This window comes from Diadema setosum, chromosome 21 (assembly GCF_964275005.1).
Source record: "Diadema setosum chromosome 21, eeDiaSeto1, whole genome shotgun sequence".
NCBI lineage: Eukaryota > Metazoa > Echinodermata > Echinoidea > Diadematoida > Diadematidae > Diadema > Diadema setosum.
This window is the reverse complement of record NC_092705.1, coordinates 3819315-3840824: the sequence shown is the minus strand read 5'-3', so window position 1 is coordinate 3840824 and position 21510 is coordinate 3819315. Positions and strand designations below refer to the sequence as shown.

The 21510-nt window shown below is 37.5% G+C and overlaps 1 protein-coding gene across 1 annotated transcript in view; it reads left to right on the top strand.

Moving 5' to 3' along the window:
• The window catches only part of LOC140244815 (guanylate cyclase soluble subunit beta-2-like), a 41788-nt gene that overhangs the window by 493 nt on the left and 19785 nt on the right, over positions 1-21510 (top strand). The window contains exons 3-6 of the mRNA XM_072324429.1: positions 9201-9295; positions 14415-14678; positions 17273-17475; positions 19192-19248. Coding sequence (XP_072180530.1) covers positions 9201-9295; positions 14415-14678; positions 17273-17475; positions 19192-19248 — 619 coding nt within the window. The remainder of the gene's footprint in view (positions 1-9200; positions 9296-14414; positions 14679-17272; positions 17476-19191; positions 19249-21510) is intronic.

The window sequence follows — 21510 nt, the reverse complement described above, 5'->3', positions numbered from 1 at the left end:
ACATTGTTATTATTGAAGTCGCATTATAATGTTACTGTTAACTCAAATATTCCTAATAATCATTGTAATTCGAGAGCAATCGGTTGCTTTTTTTCCATGATTTGTCTTTAGCTATGAACAAAATCCGACCGACGTGCTGTTGTCTATAGCAGTGCTCGACAAGATTTGGATTTTATCGTAGTTTGGACGCAGGAGTCGTGCGTATTTGCTCAATTCATACTCTGCGCGCACATGTAATAGGCGGCATCATCAGGGATGATTAGACACCCTGCAGATCCGCATCAAAGCTCCTTAGTTTATTTTCGTAAAGTATGGTTGTCAACAGGTCTGCGAAAAGCCAAGTAAACGATGCTCGTCTGGATCGTGCTTCAGGGCGTTGAGGGCGTCGAATTATACCCGTTGATGCAGATGATGTAACAGAGCCGAGAATCAACAGAATATGAGACACATAAGCTCGTCTGCTCTGCTCGTTTTTTCCCAGATTACTTTTTTTTTTCTTCTTTTCTGTCTCTGTTTATCTTTGTCGGTATCTTACTATGTAGCTATTACAAGACCTCCCACCCCCCCCCCTCTCTCTCTCTCTTATTTTAACCTCTCGCTTGCTTGTCTATTACTTTATTATTATTATAATATGTCTCCCTCTCTCTTCTTATATATCTCTTTATGTATAATCTTTCATCTCTTTCTCTCCTCATGTCTATATCTCTCTTTTCCTTCCTGCCTCTCTCGCCCTTATAATTGTGTGTGTGTGTGTGTGCGTGTGACAACTGTAACGACGTTCTGCAAATCACTTTCGCCTGTGGGAACTGAATCGAATGAGAAATTGGCAGATAAAATTCGCAGCGATTGCCCCCCATCGACTCATTCGCGTGTGTCTACGAGCCCTTCAAGGGGACCTGCCGTCGTTCTCGTTCAGATCCTCCACCAGTAAACCGGAAATTAGGCACCTTTTTGGGACCAAATTTTCGCCAAAGGTACATGCGGGTCGCATTTCATGTCACACAAGTCTCGGATCACCTTTCTCACGCGTCTTCTTCTTCCTTTTTTACCCGTTTCTTCTTGTTTTTGATTTTGTTTTAAACGTTCTCCTCTCTCCTTTTGTCTCCTTCTTTATCTATCAGTCTCTCTATCTCTGCCTATCTTTCTTTCTATCTATCCATCTGGCTTTCTGTGCTGTCTCTTCCTGTCCTGTAGGTAGCTTGTCGCCACACTGCCATCAAAATGAGGAGGTGCGGGCCGACCGGCTTAGTAAACACGCCAATAGTTGTCATAAATACCTATGACGACCCGCCGCACATGGCAACGAATGTAATATGTCGCCAGAGTTTCGCATAATCCCCGTTCAAATGGCGTCCTCGCGATCAGCACAATATTATGATTGAGCCTGTCTTGAGATTGAGGGATTAGACGTATCGCTGGCCGTCCTTAATTTAGTTGTATGTTGGCTCTGAAAGCTTTCATATCTGCACCTTGAATCACAGAGCAGCCGTGTTCAGATTAGCTGTGGCAGTCGCACATTTTGCGTTTCATTCTTGCGTTGTTCAGTATGCGTCGGCGCTATTGCAACATTTGATTACACCTTCATTTTCTTTTCTTAAAGACCAGTGGTCAGTTTTCAACGTGATCGAATTTGCAGAAACACTTAATTTATCATCGTAGATGCTTATACGGGTGATAGCCTATATATATATATATATATATATATATATATATATATATATATATATATATATATATATCCTATTTTCTATATGAGTCAAAACTATGAAAATTCTCCTATCTACCCCAGATTAAAAAGTAGTACGAAACGGGTGTATCGCCTTAGATATACTTGCAGCAGAAACCCTAACCCAGCCGCCCTCTCCCACCCCATCTTTGTCTGTCGAGAGGGTAATAGCTTCTTGCGCTGTGATTCCAAACGATTATTTTTCACAGAACGCGCACACCTCGTCCAACTTGTTAATGCTGTATCGTACTACAATATACCATGTCCCAAAAAATCCCCAATAACGAAAAACATTTCAGTCACAATGGTGCCCACACGTCGGGGGGGGGGGGGGGGATCCAGGGATTCCGAAAAGGGGAGATACCTTTACAAAATCAAAGGGGGCACACGTCCCCTTTTTACTTTTTATTTCTTTTGTTTTAACCAACAACAAAAAATAATAAAAAGGGGGCGCGCGCCCGGTGTGCCCCCTCTGGATCGAGCCAGCTCCCCCCCCCCCCCCCAGCCCCTCCCCTTCTCTTTTAATTTTGTCCACTCTCGGTCGATATTACTGAAGACGACCAGCCGCTTCTTGTCATGGGGCCAAACATACTATTCCTATGGGAATGCAAGACGTCGCTCGATGAAATGTGAACAACCGACATTTCTGACGCCTTTGCCCTGGACGATAACAAAGAAACAATCGTTAGAAAATTCGGACAACATGCCTGTGGTGTATTGACCTACCGATCGTTATTAACCCATCAAATTCAAGAAACCGAGTTCCTCTATTATTTCATGCTCCGTAGTCTTTTATTTTAATTTTCATCATTCATTGCTAGTATATTTCTCATAGTATTGGAAACGATCTCATTCAATCCTTACTAAATTTCGACGAGGGCAATTATCAAACAAATTCACATGAAATTATAACAATGGTGATGGAAGAAATATGGTAAGTATAGAAGAAGAGACAGAAGAGAAATATGACGTTTTCATACACATAACTTTTGGTTCATTTTATCCCGATTAATTTTCTTCCAAGTTGACGTGAAGTCGTATGCTGTTTTTGGTTGATGTCAGAAAAGGTGTTTCAAAGAATAGAGTCATTGAAAAAAAGAAGAAGATACTACCTTAAAATGTGTATTTTAGGCATTCCTATATAGTGTCATACTTATGAATGTGACAAAAATTCAAACATGATGATGGCACTCTCAATGGAAAATAATTCTTAACGATTCGAATTTTCGTTCTGAAAGACTTAAAATTGAATTGAGTCTTTTGATTTTTAAACGAATGACTTTCTGTAATTCATGAATACGTTCAAGATTTTTCTCTGCTGTAAGCCCCAAATATTGCTGCAATGTTTTATATGGGATGAAACAAATGAATTACATAATATCTGAAAAAAACATTCTCTTTTGTGTAGGAAAATGCAGTTTATAAGAGACTATAATGGGGTAGTTCCACGACAGATTTCATATTTAACCCCACAAAAATGAAGTACGATTTAAACTCTTTTTGTCTCTATAAATTTAGTTCAAAATAATTACTGTAAATTTATATCTTATTATTCAACATTGTTCAAAATCATATGTAGGCTAAATGTATCAATATCTAAATTTGGCTTATTTGCTAACAGTCATACACTTCCTTATGATTTTGAAGAAAATCGAACAATTTTCTGATGGAATAAGGCGTCACGATCTGAGCCCCCCCCCCCGAAAAAAACAAAACAAACAAACACTTGTGTCATCTGCAAACCATAATATAAATTACGTGTTGAATATTGTAAATCATTGATATTCATAAAAAGATCAGGACAGACCCAAGAATAGACCCCTGTAGTGATCCGCACTTTATTTCTTGGAGATTTGATAGGATTTTATATGTAATTTAGTTCATATTTTATATGTTAACTTTTGACAATTTGTGAGATAATTTGTCAGTAACTTTAAATTAATGCCCCTCATACGGTAATGACGTGTTTTTATTTTTGTTTTTTGAAATAAAATCAACTGTAACTTTTAAGTAAATGAGATTAACGCATATATTTTTTTTTTTTTTTTGTCTGTTAACGGCCGGATTTATGTCATAAAGAAGTCGTGATATATTTTCTGTTGAATGGCTCTGGCTAAGTCCATATCGATCTTTTTTTTTTTAAGTTTATTAAGTTTGTTAAAAAGTTAATTAATCGTTTATAAATACATCTATCTATTCTGGAACTTATGGGCAAAACTGACATTGGACGATACTGTTTGTGATAGAATCATTTTGTTTACTTTTTCGTGAAGAGTAAGATGGGAAAAAATACAGGCCATCAAGGAATGTGATTTAGAAAAAGTACCGAACTGTATAGGGAGGCTAACACTGGAAACTTTCCCGTATCTCAAAACTTTCTGAGACATATCATCCATTGTCATTAAGATATCTGCATTTCAGTAAGCTTTTGTTCTTCTTTCTGTGTAGGTGTATTTTCTTTTAAGACATTAATTGTGAATACCTTCGACTTTTCAGCATAAATCATTACAAATATGGTATGGCATTGATTGGTGTGTCGTCATCTTCAGATGATGTGAAATCAATCCTTATCGAATAGTGCAAGTTCTCCCCCGCAATGCCTTAATGCGACTCACAGACACAACTACAGCGAGATTCATGAGTGTGCTAAATTCATTTTACGAGCGATGCGTAATGGTTTGGTCCAGTGGTCCTAGGAGATGAAAAAGTTCTTTCATCAAGGTACAGCTGAAAAGTGCAATCATAAAACCGTCCTCAGACATCTTTTCAGTAATCGATTTATTCATTTCACTTTTCCAATCCGCTCAGGAGGAAAATAAAGTTTATTGATCGCCAATAAAAGAATGTAGAAAAGCGGGAAAGCACGAACACACTTGTGGAATGCCAAACACGCGTTGCCCATGACAGGTTTGCCCTTCACGCGAGCTAATTTGTTTGACCTGGAGAACAAGATGCGCTCTCCATCATTTCTAAGACAACAACAGAAGCCCTGATGTGTATGTCTACGCCCTGTGTGAGGATGTGTGTGTGCGTGCGTGTGTGTGTGTGTGTGTGTGTGTGTGTGTGTGTGCGTGTGCGTGTTTGTGTGTATACTGTGTTCGTTTGTAAATGTGTCTGGATGCGTGCGGGTATTTGCACTTTTAAATTGAAATTAATATTAGTTTTGTCACCGTTATCGACCTCCAGACCTATTTGCCCCCAAATCACTGTCCGGAGTCCAGCAAAGTACATATCACCAATCGTGACATCATAATTTATAGTGCAATAACTTGGTCTTGCTAAGGTTTCTGTGTAGGGAAGTGTTCCGTACCGATTGAGTTAAAGACATTTTCATCTTTGCGTTTTGCATCTCAGTGCTGTATTTGATTGAATAGTATATATTGATATATATATATATATATATATATATATATATATATATATATATATATATATATATATATATATCCGTTTGGTATATATCCGTCGGGAATATGAAGTTTGTTGAGGATTGAAAAGTGCTCAATGCTGCAACACACCACTTTGTCAGTCTGCCTGAGGATCGCGACAGCGTGAAACCGCCGGTAGCAGACAAGGCACCAAAACACAGGTACGCCTATATATATATATATATATATATATATATATATATATATATATATATATATATAGATATATCACATATACGTACATCGATGGATAACTATGAAGAGGTCTAGATAGACAGAGAGAGAGAGGGGGGGGGGGGAGAGCCGTACGTAGATGGATTGACGTAGATCCAGGTCTTACACAGTATACTTTGCATGAACTGCTTCTCAATTCACTTTTATAATGAATAATTATAATGAATTGCCACTTTGTATAATTTCAAAGGAACTTTAATACTTTTGTGCTGTGCGTTCAAACTGATTTACCCATGCAGTGTGCATATTGCTTAGGAATTTTGTCATCTCGGTATGTCTGTCTGTTGTGAGAGAATAGGGATAATTTACTGAGCCTGTCGATTTCTGAAGTAGAAAATCTGTTGAAAGACGATTGACATGACAACAATATTATGTGACACAACGCTTAATCCAACGATATTCAAATGATTGACAGTTAGCATGTTTGCAGTGATGGACAGGAAGAGCTAGTATCGTATATACAAGGCGCAGGAAATCTGGTACAGTGTATACACAAAAATCCTGCATCGGTTGATATCGTGGCATAATGCTTTCTGAATAGCTGCATATAACCAGCACAGTGTGTTGATTAGACAGAATGTATGAAAATGGCCCCGGCCTGTCCTGACTGATACTTATTTGCCTTTGATTAGTGTTTGTATTTAAAACGACAGCCAACGCGGGGGCAATATCGTGTGGAATTGGCGGATTGCCATTAAGACCGTTAATTGAGAACGCAGTTTTCTACGTCGGCTCCATTCAAAATTAACTCGATAATACGTGGGCGACATTTTTCCTCTTTTTGTCATTTTCTAGGGCAACATGAATTAAACAATGGATGCACTCATTTGCTGTTCGCACGCGACCAAGCTTTCTGCGTTTGAATAGTTTGCGTTGGAAATGTGGGTGTATTAGGCCAACGATGCGTTTATCACTAGAGCGTTTTGTGGAGGTTAATAGCCTACAGGTTTAAAAAGAAAGTTGCATCAAATGAACGTGTTAGACTAAGGAGGTGTTTTAGAGAGCATTAGCGGTCCCGCCGGGCATAATGCCAAAGAATACGAACACAATTACCAGTAGATATCGCGTTATACCAAGGTGGTGCATGTTGTATGCAAAGGGACACAGTATTCAAACAAAACCTCGTATGACAGGCGATTGTGCAATAAGCTGTGATAGAAAAATATAGATAGACCCTAGTGGAATTTGTATGTATTAAAAAAAAAGAAGAAGAAATGTATTCTAACTCAGTTCTAGAGTGCATTAGCTCAAATACCTTTTTTTTTTCTTTCATTTTGGTTCCGTTTCTTTCTTCTAAATACCAATCCGCTGCAAAGTTTTACAATCTACCACATTTTAGAAGTCTGTTTTTGTTTACATTAACAATCATGTATGGACTTTAGTTACAGCTAGTTAACGCGAAACTGCAATGTCACACGACTTTGAGTCTGAGACTGTGAGTCATCAATTCACAGTGTGAAACACAACATTACTATGTGAACTCTCTGTGAAAAGCCACGCCACAGTGTGAAATCATCTTCACACTGTTCAATTTGAGCGTTTTCACATAACCGACTATGTGAACACATTGTGAAACACTGTGTTCTTTTCAGCAGGATCATAGGCTTGGACACTCTGAATGTTGATTGCATCTCTTTGTTTTGCTCCTCGTCGCTACTGTTTATCTTTGTAATCATGAATATAAACTTCCGTGGTGGCTAAAACATAAAATCGTCATTGAGCTTCGCTGATGATGAAATATTATACGATAAATCAAATCAAGACAAATACACTGGAAAACCAAGGTTTCATTCCTAAAGCGATATCTCTTACATTTAAACAGCAAGCAAAATAATATTGCCTGAATAATCCATGCTGATATGGCATCATTAATAATCACATGCACAGAAACACACGATTGAATAATATTATAAATTATGATATGATCTATACACCAATATTTTCGTGAGGAAGAAAAGAGAAGTTTATAGCGCAGAGGTATATATCCATTCAAAAAAAATGGGAGCGAGATAATCTTTTTAGCTCTAGCTGAATGTGATCGGCCCTGTTACTTTTCACCTCTGAGAAATCCAACACTGCGCTCTAAGGAAATCAGTCTTATATGTATATATATATATATATATATATATATATATATATGTATATATATATATATATATATATATATATATATGAATATATGGCCAAGGGAGAAGGCGTACTTCCTCATGCAGCAGATGAAATTGATTTGACCACTGTATAGTAATCATTCAGTAAAATATTATTCCTTTCGTTTTAATCTTAAAGCTTTATGACATTTCCATATAAACCGACACTGTCCGCAGAATCCTAATTTTGTATAAATTAGATCCAATTACTCGAGTGTCTCTTGTGGACTAGATAAATCAATGTAAGAAGATTGAAAATAACAAGAACAACACGCTCTAGAAGAAGTACAAGTGAGCGCACGTTTTTGTGCGTGGATTCACTCCATTTCCTTAATTCAGTCACTCAGGTCAGTACGGTTCATATACCAGCTGTCCATTTGGTATCAGTCTTCCAAAATTCATAATAATTTGAGTGTGCATGCCTGTGTTGTGTGTTAAATAGTTATTATCCATCATTTCGCCTTGGTTATTCTAGTATTCCACTATTCATTTTCTCTTCTTTTTTTTTTCTTTTTTTTTTGGGGGGGGGGGGGATTTGAGCCCGCTATGCATCTCAAGAGAATCCCTAATATCTTACATCAATCTTGTTTGTGACGTCTGACAAATTGTAAAGAAAGCAACATTGATGCACAAATCACGGTGCCCATCTCAGAATTGAAAACAAAGAAAAAAAGACTGACAAGGGCAAAAAGGAAGATCACTGGCTTCTTGCTGTCGCCATGTTGAATAAGGTATGAAACCCGAGCTTGCAGCTGAAATGTTAGGAATATCTAGAATTTAGAAAAGCTAACGCTTTGGAGACCAAACAGCTCCCAGAAGTAATTCATTTGACAGACATTCGATAGGATTGATCTATGTGTCTCTTTTAAATTCACCTGATGTGCTCTCCTTCCAAACTGAAAGGGAAACGCATTGTTCTGAGACCAAAAAAAAAAAAAAAAAACCAACAATAAAACAATAAAAAGCCAAACCAACAAAAAGAAAAAAAAAACACACACACACAAAAAAAAAACACACACACAAAAAGTAGAGGAGAAACAAAGATGGAATTTCACCTCTCCATAATTATTGGCTTAGACTTGTCCCGGGACAGACATGACATAGTCCATTTTTATTTTTTTTTTATCTGGTATAACAAACTTAAGACAGATAAACAATGTTAAAATGAAAACAAATATAGAATAAACAAATAATCCACAGACAAATACTGATAAAACAAACAATACACAACTTAAGCAAACATGACGAAAGAGAAAGAAAAGAATTGTCTTATTATATATCGATAAATATGGAACTGGATAACCAGAGGGCACTGACTGCTGATATAAATGTCAAAATGCTAGGCAGTCAGCGTTAGATTTATAACGGCTATAAAAGTTGGTCATTATTGATTTTATAGTTTTAGTTGGATGTGATTATATGACTTTTGATTTATGATGATTTGAATGATGCAGTGATTTAACAGGTGTATTGGTTACGTTGCTTTCACAAATCCCATTACCCTTTTGGGCGATGTCCAGTCACAAATCCTACTAAGTAGGCCCACAGAGTATAAATGTTAAGTATGTTAAACATGTCTTAGATGTGGTTCGTATTCCTAATTTAATTGACACGAAATTTGAATCGTCTCTCCCTCTCTCTCCCTGTAACCCCCCCCCCCCCCAGAACTCAGGCTGGAGTGGACGATAGTTTCATCTCACACACTACCTACACAGATGCAATAACACTCAAATTGGTCAAGGCTGCCAGCGAAGTGGCAGGTAAGATCTTCAGTATCTTTATTTTGATGACACATATAGAATAATGATTATCATGTCATCATTATTTTTGATTTATAGAATTGTGCTTGTGTTGTAATGTCGAACTCGTTGGCTGTTTTTACCTAGTGTCGAACTCATAGGCCTTATTTGCCTTGATGACTCATGGTTTATTTTTTTTTTCGATGTCTGACTCGTTGGCTGCATGACTCGTGGTTGTCGATCTCGTTGGATGACCCCGTTTAATAACGTGTTAAGTGTTGATGAATAGTGCTGATCATTATAACAAATATCATCCAAAGTAACAATGATCAGCACACATCTAAGAACACGTTTAAGACACACAAGTTAAGATAAACCTAAATCATGAAAATCTAACTTCTCAACAATGTTTTAACATGTTATGTACATATCTTATGCCTCGATGCCTTTATATAACATATTCCGAAAACACAAATTAAAGTAAACCTAAACTATTAAAACCCAACTCCTTTATAATGTTACACCATAATCATTATTATTCCTAGCATATAACATGTCACAATGGCGTATTTGCTTTTTCCTCTATCTTGAATGCCATTAACCTAATCAGGTGACTGTGACAATGGCTTATCAACTTCACTAGAGCACTTAATCGCACTCCACACTTTTGCATTGACGTAACTTTATGATATATACGAGCGGAGAAGATCACTGATGTAATATATTTTTAGCAACATGAAGGGCGGATGTCATACAAGCGTAAAAAAGGTCACAAACTTTAGAATATTAATGAAAAGCAGGAAGAAGCGAAAAGGCAGATGTTTACGTTTTGATACGCATTGTGACCAAGGTAGATGAACAACCATATTCTGACATCTTTGTCAAGATGTTTTTCTTCTTTTTCTTCGTGACTACTGCTAATGTTTTTTAATGACAGGAACACAGTGAAATTACTCGGAGGGCATGACATTGCAAGTATTCAGTTCCTCAAGTTGCAGGTGGTCCTTTTTAAATGACCAACAAAAGCAGTACGAAATTTCACAGCTTGTGATCATGGATGTGAATGGTACAATATCGATTATGCAAAATACAATGCAATCTCGGACAACAATTCCCAGACCATCTGCTAATCTTTTGTGTTCTTGCTGAAAGGCATTTCTTTGTCTTGTTTGTAGCAGCTTCTTTGTTTTTGTTTTAATGGGGCGTGACGCTGGAAATTGACAAGGGAAATTCGATAATCTTGCTCTGCTTAACAAAAGCGATACAGGTGGCGATGTGACATTCCATACGGTGATGGTAGGTGTTTTGTCACGCATCTGATGCAAGAAATCCTTGATTGGCAGTTTTTAATTTGTCAGTCCTCGGTAGCTCTTGCCTTGCAAACATTATTGTCATTCATGTTGAAAGCAAGAGAATATTAATCAGAGGGGTTAAGGCTGCAGGAGGTGTGAATTTCCTTCAATTTGTGAATGGAATTGTGCATTAGAATTAATATTCTCTTGCTTTCATTAATGCCTTATCCGCCTTGGACTACTTAATAGAACAATGTCGGAAGTTTTAGGGCTAGGGTATTTGTTCCAAGTTCATCATGTCACTGCCGGCAACCACGGATAGCCTGGTGGTAGTGTCGCTGCCCGGAAAGCAGTAGATGACAGGTTCGAGTCCCGTGGTTCCCTATTCCGACATGTTTGTAAAATTGCAGATCAGCAGTTGCAATCCGACAAATTTCATTTGCAGAGGGAGACAAATTGATGAAAATTCATTCATTCATTTTGTTGATATAAACAAGGAGTGAGAATGTTCTCTAAAGTTGTCAGCCCCTAAAAGTTATGAAATGTCCATGCATCAGATGGTTCATTGTCCAAAGTCATGGTTGATGTTTTGATGCGTTCAGATGGATCCGGATTTTCGCCTGATTAGTGACAGTGTGCGATAAAAGCCATAAAATTATGTTTAAACCTGTAATTAAAATAACGTCAAGGGTCTTTCAAAGCGATAACTCTTTCTTTGTAATTTTAATTACTAAAACCTTGATGTCCCCAAAATCTGCCGTTGTTGTTGGCAACCGTTCTCCCGTCGCTCACCACTTATTCAGGGCTATAAATTATTAGGCGGTAGGGGAGGGTGAATTATACATTAATGATAGATGGCGTAAATAATTTCCAGATGAACGTCGTCTATCTTCGATCAATGGCATCCTTTGGTATTGTCCTTGCCTAGATGAAGGGATGAAAAATGAGCGAGGTTTGAGGTTTTAAACTTTCATTCAGAACGACGCTGCCCGATGTCATTAAACAGACATACGTGACATGCATACTTGGACTCGACAGCCGTACGCGTACATCAAAATACGAACGCGTCAGAGTGGCAGCATTCGGCTTGAATTAATCATTTCAAATACATCGGTCCACTACTCCCAAAACATCAAAGGAATACTGGTAATAAAATCTAGCTCAGAGGAATTCTACGAGACTAAATAAGAGCGGCTTTATTTTAAAAATATAATTATTCCAAATTCGTATCTGTTCCATTCTATTCATCATGGGCATTATGAATTCCAATTGTATGGAACTCTCTGCTGACACTTTTATAATTAACTCGGGTTTTCAGTTCTTTAATCTATTGCATATGCAAGCCGAGTACGTGTGCGGTCTTCTGATCAAGTCACTGGAATTAGCATCATTATGTCGGCAATAAACGGTTAAGTAACTGCTTAGTGCAAACTGTAAGTACAGTTAACAACAACATTATTCATACCCCTGAGAAAATATTAGTTTTGAGCAGATTTCTTACAAGTGAAGGATGGAGTGATGGTGATTGGGTTTTAACCTTTTACTCTTATTTGTCCTCCATAGATTGACATAAATTCCAGTTTCACCTCATTTGCATAACAATAAAAATGTTGAGGTAAGCCCAATCACCATCACTCCATCCTTTACTTGTGAGAAATCTCCTCAAAACTAAAAATTTCCCAGGGGTATGAATAATTTTGTTGTTAAATGTATGTCCAGAACAAAGTTTATGGTAATTCCAGATTGTTGTAAGGAACAGGTAGATGGTGGCCGTGATACATGGTACTTCCATTCATTCCGAAATTCCCTGTGCCTGACGGAAATGAAATACCTCGGTTTCAGGGAATGTAAAATGCAATTTCTAGTTTCGTGATCCCAAAACGGAAACATGGCTGCGCATTAAGTAGAGTGATAAATCATGTTGAAGACACGTCTAGTGTCTCATGAAAAGACAAATCTTCCGCAATTCATAACAGCCTGATTTACCGGGTTTGTTTTTCAGCCGTTTCATTAAACAAAACTGACATTTATTGTTTCTTTCTGTAAGTTTTTTTTTTCCTCTTTTTTTTTTTTAATTCTCGTAAGCCAGACACAAGGAATGGTCCTATCCAATCAGAGAATTATCAATTTCCACAATGTCAGTCTTTATGATGTATAACTTCCTATGCATGTTGTAATTCTTATGTGTTCCTGTCAAATGTTTGCACTGGGTGTACGCGTGCCGTTGTCACCAATATAAACAGGCGTTTTATGTATCTGACTTAACCTGCTTCTTTTTTAATATCATCGATTCAAATTCAGCTCTGAACCCAAATAGTTTGTCATTCTTGCGTGAGGCAGAAAAACACGTCCTTCAGAAAGATTATCACATGTTCACATTGAATCAAATAGTATGTTGATTTTGAACAACCTTAACCCTAACTAGGCCGGGCTATTTAGGTAGTTGATAGAGCCGGGGGGGGGGCCTCCCAGGCCCCCCCTCCAGATCTCGGCCGTCGACCGCGCGATCGCGACGAAAATTGGCACACACATTGCCTATGATGTAATCTAAAATACCAGGAAGTTAATTTTTCAAAAAATTATCATTTATGCTAAATTATGCTAATTTATGCATAATGATGCGTGAAATCTGACTATTTGGTATAAATCACAAAATAAAGCTCAAAACAGGCACATTTTTTGTGTAAATATTCTTTTTAGTGTCCTTAGCAAATGTAATGAAAAAAATTGTGATATCAGAAAAAATTCTTAAGTATTTTATTGTTTTTTGAATTTCTTATGTATTTCTTTGTTTTTCGACTTTATGTTTTTCATTGTTTTTTCGATGAAATTTGTTCGCGACATCGCTCCAAACAAGAAAATATGTTATTCATTGATTTTAATCAATAAAACACCAAAATAATTATGTTTTTATGAAATTTGCCTGCAAGCACAGTTTGCATTGAAATTGTACACGAATTCATGTTTTTGAGCAATTTTTGGTCTGACATGCATGTACATATTTATGCGTAACTTCGGAACCGCGCGCCCGGGCGTCGCAAATTTGGTGTCAAAAGATGCGCGAGACTCGAAAGAAAAAAGTCATGAAACGTCGCGGCGATAGCTTTCTGCGATTGCGATACATCGCGCGGAACGTTGAGGGGGGGGCCTCGGAGGCCCCCCCCCGGCCTAGTTAGGGTTAAGTTGCTGAGTTTCCACAGCTCATAAGCAAGTGCAATAGCTGATGAATGTAGATTTTCAATCTGAGCATGAGAGTACAGGTACGCAGAATACCATACATTTCGAAACTGACCTTTAGGCAAAGCAAGAGGTGTGAGGAAATAATTCTAATTCCGTGATTTCACTACATGCAAACAGTGAAATCAAAGCAACATACACTGTATCATTGATATGCGTGGACTCGTGCAAAACAAATTTCCTTGATGACTTGGTGGAGACACGTATTTTTAGTGTAGCAGTATAAAGTAGAATCAATGCTGTCTCACGTACAAGAAGATGGACGTGAATGACAAAGTGACGTCATACACATACGGTGCAGCTATCAATATTTAATGCCAGTACGATCGAAAATGTTCGTACAAGTTCGTCTGTTTTCACTTGTGATTTTCAGCAAGCTTTCGCATGAATGCAGTTGCCTCGTTTCAAGATATTAACTTGTTCATCATTCAAGAAAAAAAAAAACTGTCGTAGATGATTATGCACCATGAATCACAACATTCAATGTATACAACGTCTGCACCTCTCCATTCGTTTTCGCTCTGTATCCCTCTCCCTTTCCGCTTTTCTCTGCTCTATTTTCATCCTTTTTCTCTATCACTTCTTCTCCATCTCTCGTTCTTCAACTCCAGGCCAGCCGATTCCGGTAATCCTGGAGCTGTTCGGCGAGTTCTTCTTCACCTTCTGCCAGAGGTCGGGCTACGATGAGATGCTACGCGTCCTCGGTGGTAACCTCAAGAGTTTTCTGGAGAACCTCGATGCGCTCCACTCGTACCTCAGCTTCTCCTACAAGAAGATGGAAGCGCCCTCATTTAGATGCGAGAGAAGAGCGTCAGACGACGCACTTATTCTTCACTATTATTCACACAGGAAGGGGCTACATCCGATTGTTGTTGGTACGATTTCTTTTGCTCTCCCTCCCCCCCCCCCCTTTTTTCAGGCATATTCGACGTACACAGTGCTCGTGGCACATTGCCAGAAAATCGTGCTTTCCCATGATTATACTTGTCCGATTTAGATATTTTAGATTATGGAATTTCTTTTTTCTATTATGGAAATTATCATCAAAAATGCATTGGGATATTGAGGTTATTTGGGTATTGAGGTTAATATGGCAGACAGTGTCAACGTGACGATTTCTAAAATTGATTAGCGTGGTCGTTAAAGATGTAACTGATAATTTTGCTGATGTGAGTAGTATGAATAATGTAATCTATAATCATTATTATATTCCATATACTAAGAATCTTGCTATAAGAGTGGTCAAGAGCTGATCACGTGATAAAGCATAGTTTTGCCCATCACATCACCTGAAAAGAAAAGTTCGTTACACTCTGTGTTGATAGTCCCTTTTGTTTCGCTGATCTCTTCAGTCCATACAGTCCTAACGCGAGATGAGTACGCGCGAAATAAAAGTGCGTTGCACTGTGGACTATATAGTCCACAGTGCAACGCACTTTCACTTCGGTGCCGCGCGATGCGCGCAGCAAATTCATTGTTTTGTCATAAATATGCGCACACGTCTATAAAGTAAACTACGTAGTCTAAGCCCTAAGGATACCTAAAGACAGCTAAAACGGTTTTAGATGTGGAATATAATCATCTTTTAGTTTCAGGCAATGAGACTAACTATCATTTCCCCGGCGATCTGAATGTGTACGCTATCTTTCCTCAGCTGCGCTACGGAAAGATAGCTACATCCAGATGGCCTCGGAAGTGATACTAGTAGTTTGTACCATCACCTTCACCAACGTTGATTATTTGCTTATTAACAACACCATCGTCATCCTTAACATTACTTTCGCTGCTGTATGATATCAGAGGTGGCATAGGATAATGGACAAAGAGTATGAAATGTGTAGAGTTAACAGAAATCGTATAAGACTAAAGAATTGAAATCGTGAGTACAAATAAATATGTATGTTCCCCCAGTTCTGATATCATGAATGCAAGCATGTGGCAATTTTCAAAATCAATGAGCTTATGACATGAGCTCTATGAAACTTGATATGAGCCTCAGAAATCCCTGCGGTTAAAATACATTTTAAAAGTGTAATCCAGGTATTGTCCCTCTGCTCTGTATTATCTGCCATTAACACGCGTCCTTACAATACCTGCAATGTAAGTCCATTTGCGAACAATGATGTCCGAACGAATCACTAAATGAAAAAAAAACAACAACAACAACAACAACAACACTACAAATGTGCATGACTCATTCCGGTTTGCTCTGTACTCAGCTGTTAAATGTGCACATGTTTGCTGCGCCTTTTATTTTTTTTTTCCCTTGTTGCTGGAATTGATTTTTTCTCCCTCTGTACGTGACTAAATGTCGTCCTTGACGATTTGCGCGAAATCAAACACTATCGATTAAGACGCCCGTGGATGGATGAGCTAAGAAACGTCTCGAGTGTCTATAGAGAATGCCCATTACTGAAATTTTTCAATCGAGCACGCCTCCGATTTGAAACGACTGCGAATCCATCTTATGAGTGTTTCATGATAAATTGTATAAGTCCTTCATTACTGCTGCGACAATGGGAGAATCAATCATAGACACTATGTTCATGAAGTTTAAGACAAAATTATGAATTGTTTAAAACAGTAAGTTGAAAAAAAATATAATGTACTCTATTAAGAATTTCATCGCAATACGAGTTAACGCCGTTCTTTTCAGTTTTATATGATATTTGCAATTTAAACATGCTGAACAGTAGTGAAAATGATTGCAAATATAAGACAGTTTTAATTATAAATTTGAGAATATTCTTTTTTATTTAACAAATGAGACATAAGTGGAAAAGTGTTCTTTTGCTCTATTTGGGAGTGGACTTTAAAATGAAGTTTAACCCGTTTCGTAATCAAACTCTTCTGATCCTTTGTGGAACATAGAAAAATGTTATACCCTTCAAATACACATCCATAAAAATACTGTTATCGTGGTTATCATTTAAGAATCGGGAGGAAGCTGAAGTTCACGTGCAGTTCTCGAAAAAGAAATATTTACACTACCAAAACAAAACAAAAAAATAGATGATGATAACATTTAAACAGTTGTAGAAAGTAAGAAGTTTTCAAAGAGGTTGTACATAATCATGGTACCGTTCTCGTACGAGATGGTGGTAAAATAGTAAAAATAAAAAAAGATGATAACATTAAAAGAAAGCTAGAACTTTTACGTAAGATGGTACATACTCAGTGCGCTCAGATCCTACTCGTTTTCCATGACACAGGTACAATAAACGCAAAAATAAGAAAGGTAATGACATAACAAGTTGCAGAAAGCTAAAATTTATTATGAGGTATTGATAATTCTCAAAGCGCTTTCATTCTATTCGTTTTGCAAGACTCAGGCACCGTTCCCTAAAAGAAGATGGAAGAGAACAAAGTTGTGTTATAACATTATGATTATAATTCAAGATGTACTGTTTTATATATAGGACGGTGATTACCTAAAGGGCTTGTATCTTATCAATTTTGCACGGCCCAGGCATCGTTCGGGCCGTTGCTAGGGAGTTCTTCCACAGCGAGGTGAGGATGGATGTTCTAGAGGAGACGCACGAGGAGGAGCGGAATGGAAAGAAGGAACACGTGACCTTCGCCATCTTCCAAAAGAAGATGAGGAAACTGGACGCATCGCCGGCCAGGACGCCGACCAAATCGGAGATGCCAACAGTCCAGATAACCAAGGAGGTAGGGGCGCAGGAAGGAGGAGCAGGAGGGAAAAGGAGGGAGAATTGATTTTTGTTTCTCCCATCCAACCCAAATTTTGGCGTAGGAGCATGAGAAAGATCTTTAGAAGTGCATTAACATCATCATAATATGCTTGTATTTTTTTTCTTTTGATAGTATGTAGCTATGACCCCCATAGGAAGCATGATTTTAATTAGTAGGACCACATCTTCAATATTTCTTGACATCTCAGTTGTACTATTGTGTCCCTACGTAAATTCTTACAAATATATCAGTTATTGATTCTTCATTTATTGATTTTTTTTTGTATTTCCTCACTCAGATTATATTTGGGTTTTTTCTCAGAGGTTTTTTTTTGTTTTTTTTTTTTTTGCGTTCACCACAGTTCATCCCACTTAAATGATAGTGAATTTGTGACAACTTTTCTCGATGTTCTTTTGATGAAAGTTACTTTACACAATGTGTATTGTATAATAGATATAGGAATGAATATTTTTTCCCTGCATATCAAGTCCAACAATGGGTATGTCCAGTTTCATTTTGCCTTGAAATAACACTTTTATGAAGCTAGTCTTCTCATCACGACGTTCACAATTTTCTAGTTTCTTGAGTGCACAAAAGCTTACAAGTTATTATACTCTACAAACAATGTAATTGTTCAAATACCGAAAATTGCTTGACCTCCTTAATATTCAAAAGGCCCACTCTTTTGTGTCGTAGAGATTGTTGAACGTCTTTCCCCCCTTTGGACTACACAGGCACAATTTTATTGTGTGATCACCTTTCAAAACAAGTCACCATGCAAAACAATTCCTTGTTAGTTACTTGTCATTATTATTTCACCTGTTATTTTGCTGTTAGTTACCACAAGAACAATGTACCTAGAAGCATTCCTTGAGCTCAAAACAATTGCTGCCCAATCTTCACGTTACATAAATTATTGAATGGAGTGTACGTTTAGTCTTGAAAATGTTACAGTGGGCCTTTGTACGCAAATGAATAAGATTCCAGCATACGCAGTACCGTGATTGTAGGAGAATGACTAGTTGAATTCTATACCGTAGTATCATAGAGGTTAAACTGCTACATTTTCAATCAATGCGCATTTAATGACGAAATTTCTGAATTAATGGCAAAATGAACTTGCATGATACATTGTTCTATTTTCTTTCGCTTTTGTATCGCGCATAGTGTAGTGTCTCTTTCAGTGCTCAATGCATGTTGTCATATCCTTCTCGGAAAAATATTCCTCGCTGTTTTTTAGTTTGTTTTCTACTTCTTTCTCCATCAACGGATATTTTGCAACGTCCATTGAATTACCTCCATCCCATGCACTCTTGTAGACGGTCCACAGCTTGTTAATAAGTCCTGATACCAAAATTTGGGTTTACTTATCTAATAATTTTACTTTATACCTGGGAAAACATGGTAGAACGAGAAATTGGAGATTTGATCCTTGTATATGACATCTGCACCATCAACCATCAAAACTAGCGATGATAACAATAGTGATAAAATCTTAATCCTAAGAGGCACAACAATACCAACGAAAGAATACGTCGCACAGTTGCGATAATTTTTGGACGAATTAACACGTGTGTGGACCTGACACAGTGTGCTCGCTCAAGGCCATCATGCACGCAGTACGTAACATTACTCATCATAATTGGTTGGATCTGTACCATTACATGAATTCACTTCTACCCTTCTCGCTAGAACATGGATGGTGATAACCTATCCGTGACGTCATCAGCATGGGTGCCTTACAAATGGGTGAGTTACGTCATCACCTCTCACACCACGTGGCAAGGTGCGACGAATAAGCGGAGATACAGGGTTGCACAGAGCTGCGTGCACGTTTCCACTATTATAAGGTCACCTTCGCGACCTACATTCTTTCACAACCATTTACAATAAGCCTGCTTGAATTTGTTCAAGTAAGCTCTGCTATATGAAAATGATGAAATAAATCTAAAGAAGTAGAAAGTTTGAGGATTTATTACACGAGCAGATCAAAGAGAGAAAAATGTCTGACGACGATATATAAAGGGATGGCGTCGGGTTTATAAAAGCTTTGGAAATATCCAGTGATGTTTTTACAAAGGGATGAAAGATTTTATTCAGACATCACCCAAAATAGCTGAAATTCTATAATGAACAATTGCTAGATTGCGTACGTATTCTTTTGTGATAGGGCCTTTTCGAGAGCTTCCGAATTGCTATTATTCATATTTTCTTGAAATAATTATCATTATTTAACATCATTACCATAATCAAGAGGTCAAATTCGCAAGTATCTCAATCTACAGCATTCTCGGATATCGAGATGCATTTTGCTATAGGTAAAGCTCCTCCTCGAAAAAACAAACGGGAACTAATGATGGAAATATAATAATAGAAATGCTAGTAAACAAACTTCAACTTTTTTTTTTTTTCAAGTTGGATTAAACTTGAAAATAGTCTTACAACAAATCCATTATGATAAGGCTTTAAAAGATCATAACTTCACTTTGTTTATTGTTTTATTGTTTGTTTTTGAATGAGGTATAACGTTAATAGAAACACTTTTCACGAACGACTTCAGCCCCCACTACGTATCTTGGTAGATTATAGGACACAGGGAAACGTTTTGGGAGATGCTACTGGCGCTTTAAATGACAGGAAATGTAATCGGACCATTTCCAATCTGATACATCACGTCCAAGCAACCACGATCATTCATAGAGCATTTTACCCTCCTCTACATTCCACCAACATTACCCATTTATATGCCTTTAATCATGATTCGCCTCTTGTCATTACATGAGACTTTACTTTTTTTTCCACAAGTTATCGATCATCCATTTTTACCGCGATATGTGTAATCACTCTTTACTGCCCTTTATGACGAGTTTCCTCATCAATTTAGCAGACTCAGATTTCCCAGGGGTGGTAACGATTACCCAGGCAATTAATCACACTATAACCCCTCCGCGTTTCATTTTGATTTTGGTGGGGAAAGGGTCGGAGCCAAGATCGAACCCAATAACGCCTCTATGATGCCGCAAATCAATCTCTTGGACACCTAACTATATCTTTCTCCATTCAAGTTTGTGAATTCTTGCCTTAAGTTGTTTCTATTGCAACTGAATAACGCCGATGAAGGGCAATAATATGTCAATATTTCTCTACGCGAGGTAACAAATCTAAATCTAGCTCATTTTTTCTGTTTGTTTGAAATCACAGACGTGTAAATGATTCATATGCTGCGCAATGGCTCAGGATTCTTGTGTTGACAGAGAAACGTTCATTTTATCTTTCTTCTTCTTTTCTTGAAATATCATTGAATTGTCTTTGATTTATTATTTCCATCGCGTGTCGTTAAGCGGCGATGCTGGGCAGAGTACTGGAATATATAGTGTGACTTTATTGCACAACTATCAGTTCTTGAATATAGCGACATACTAACCATAACCACTGTTTCTGTTAAAAACTAACTAGAAGATATCATATGTTTCAGAAGCTTTGTTAGACGCTATATAATAATAAAAGGCGAATTAGACGTAGAATCTTAGCCCCAACATAACCACCGTTCTCCGGAAGGCGCATAATTAGCGAAAGAGAGTAATAACAAAATGGCATTAACCCATTCAAACTCATAGTATATAGTAAGTGCTTGTAATAGAAACCACAGTTCGAAGACTGAAATACTAGGCTCTAGAAGTACTATGAGTAGATTAACAGATATCATAGTCACTGATGTAATATTTTTTTCTTTAGTTTGTTTGTTTATTTGATTGTTTTTTCTTTATTTTTGATGAAGAATCGAAGCATGGATTTTGCTGTGCATGTAATCGGGCATGTTTACCCAATTGTTAACCAAAGAATTTTATTTTGACATGTACAATTTTTGACATGAGCTCCCCTCCCCGATTAGGAAATATCAATAAAAAGTGCATGCAGAATAAAGATCAGTTTCATTTTACTTTACTGAGTATTAGCCCACGAGATACAATGTCCTTTTTTTTTCGATATTGACGACTTATTTTCAGGCAG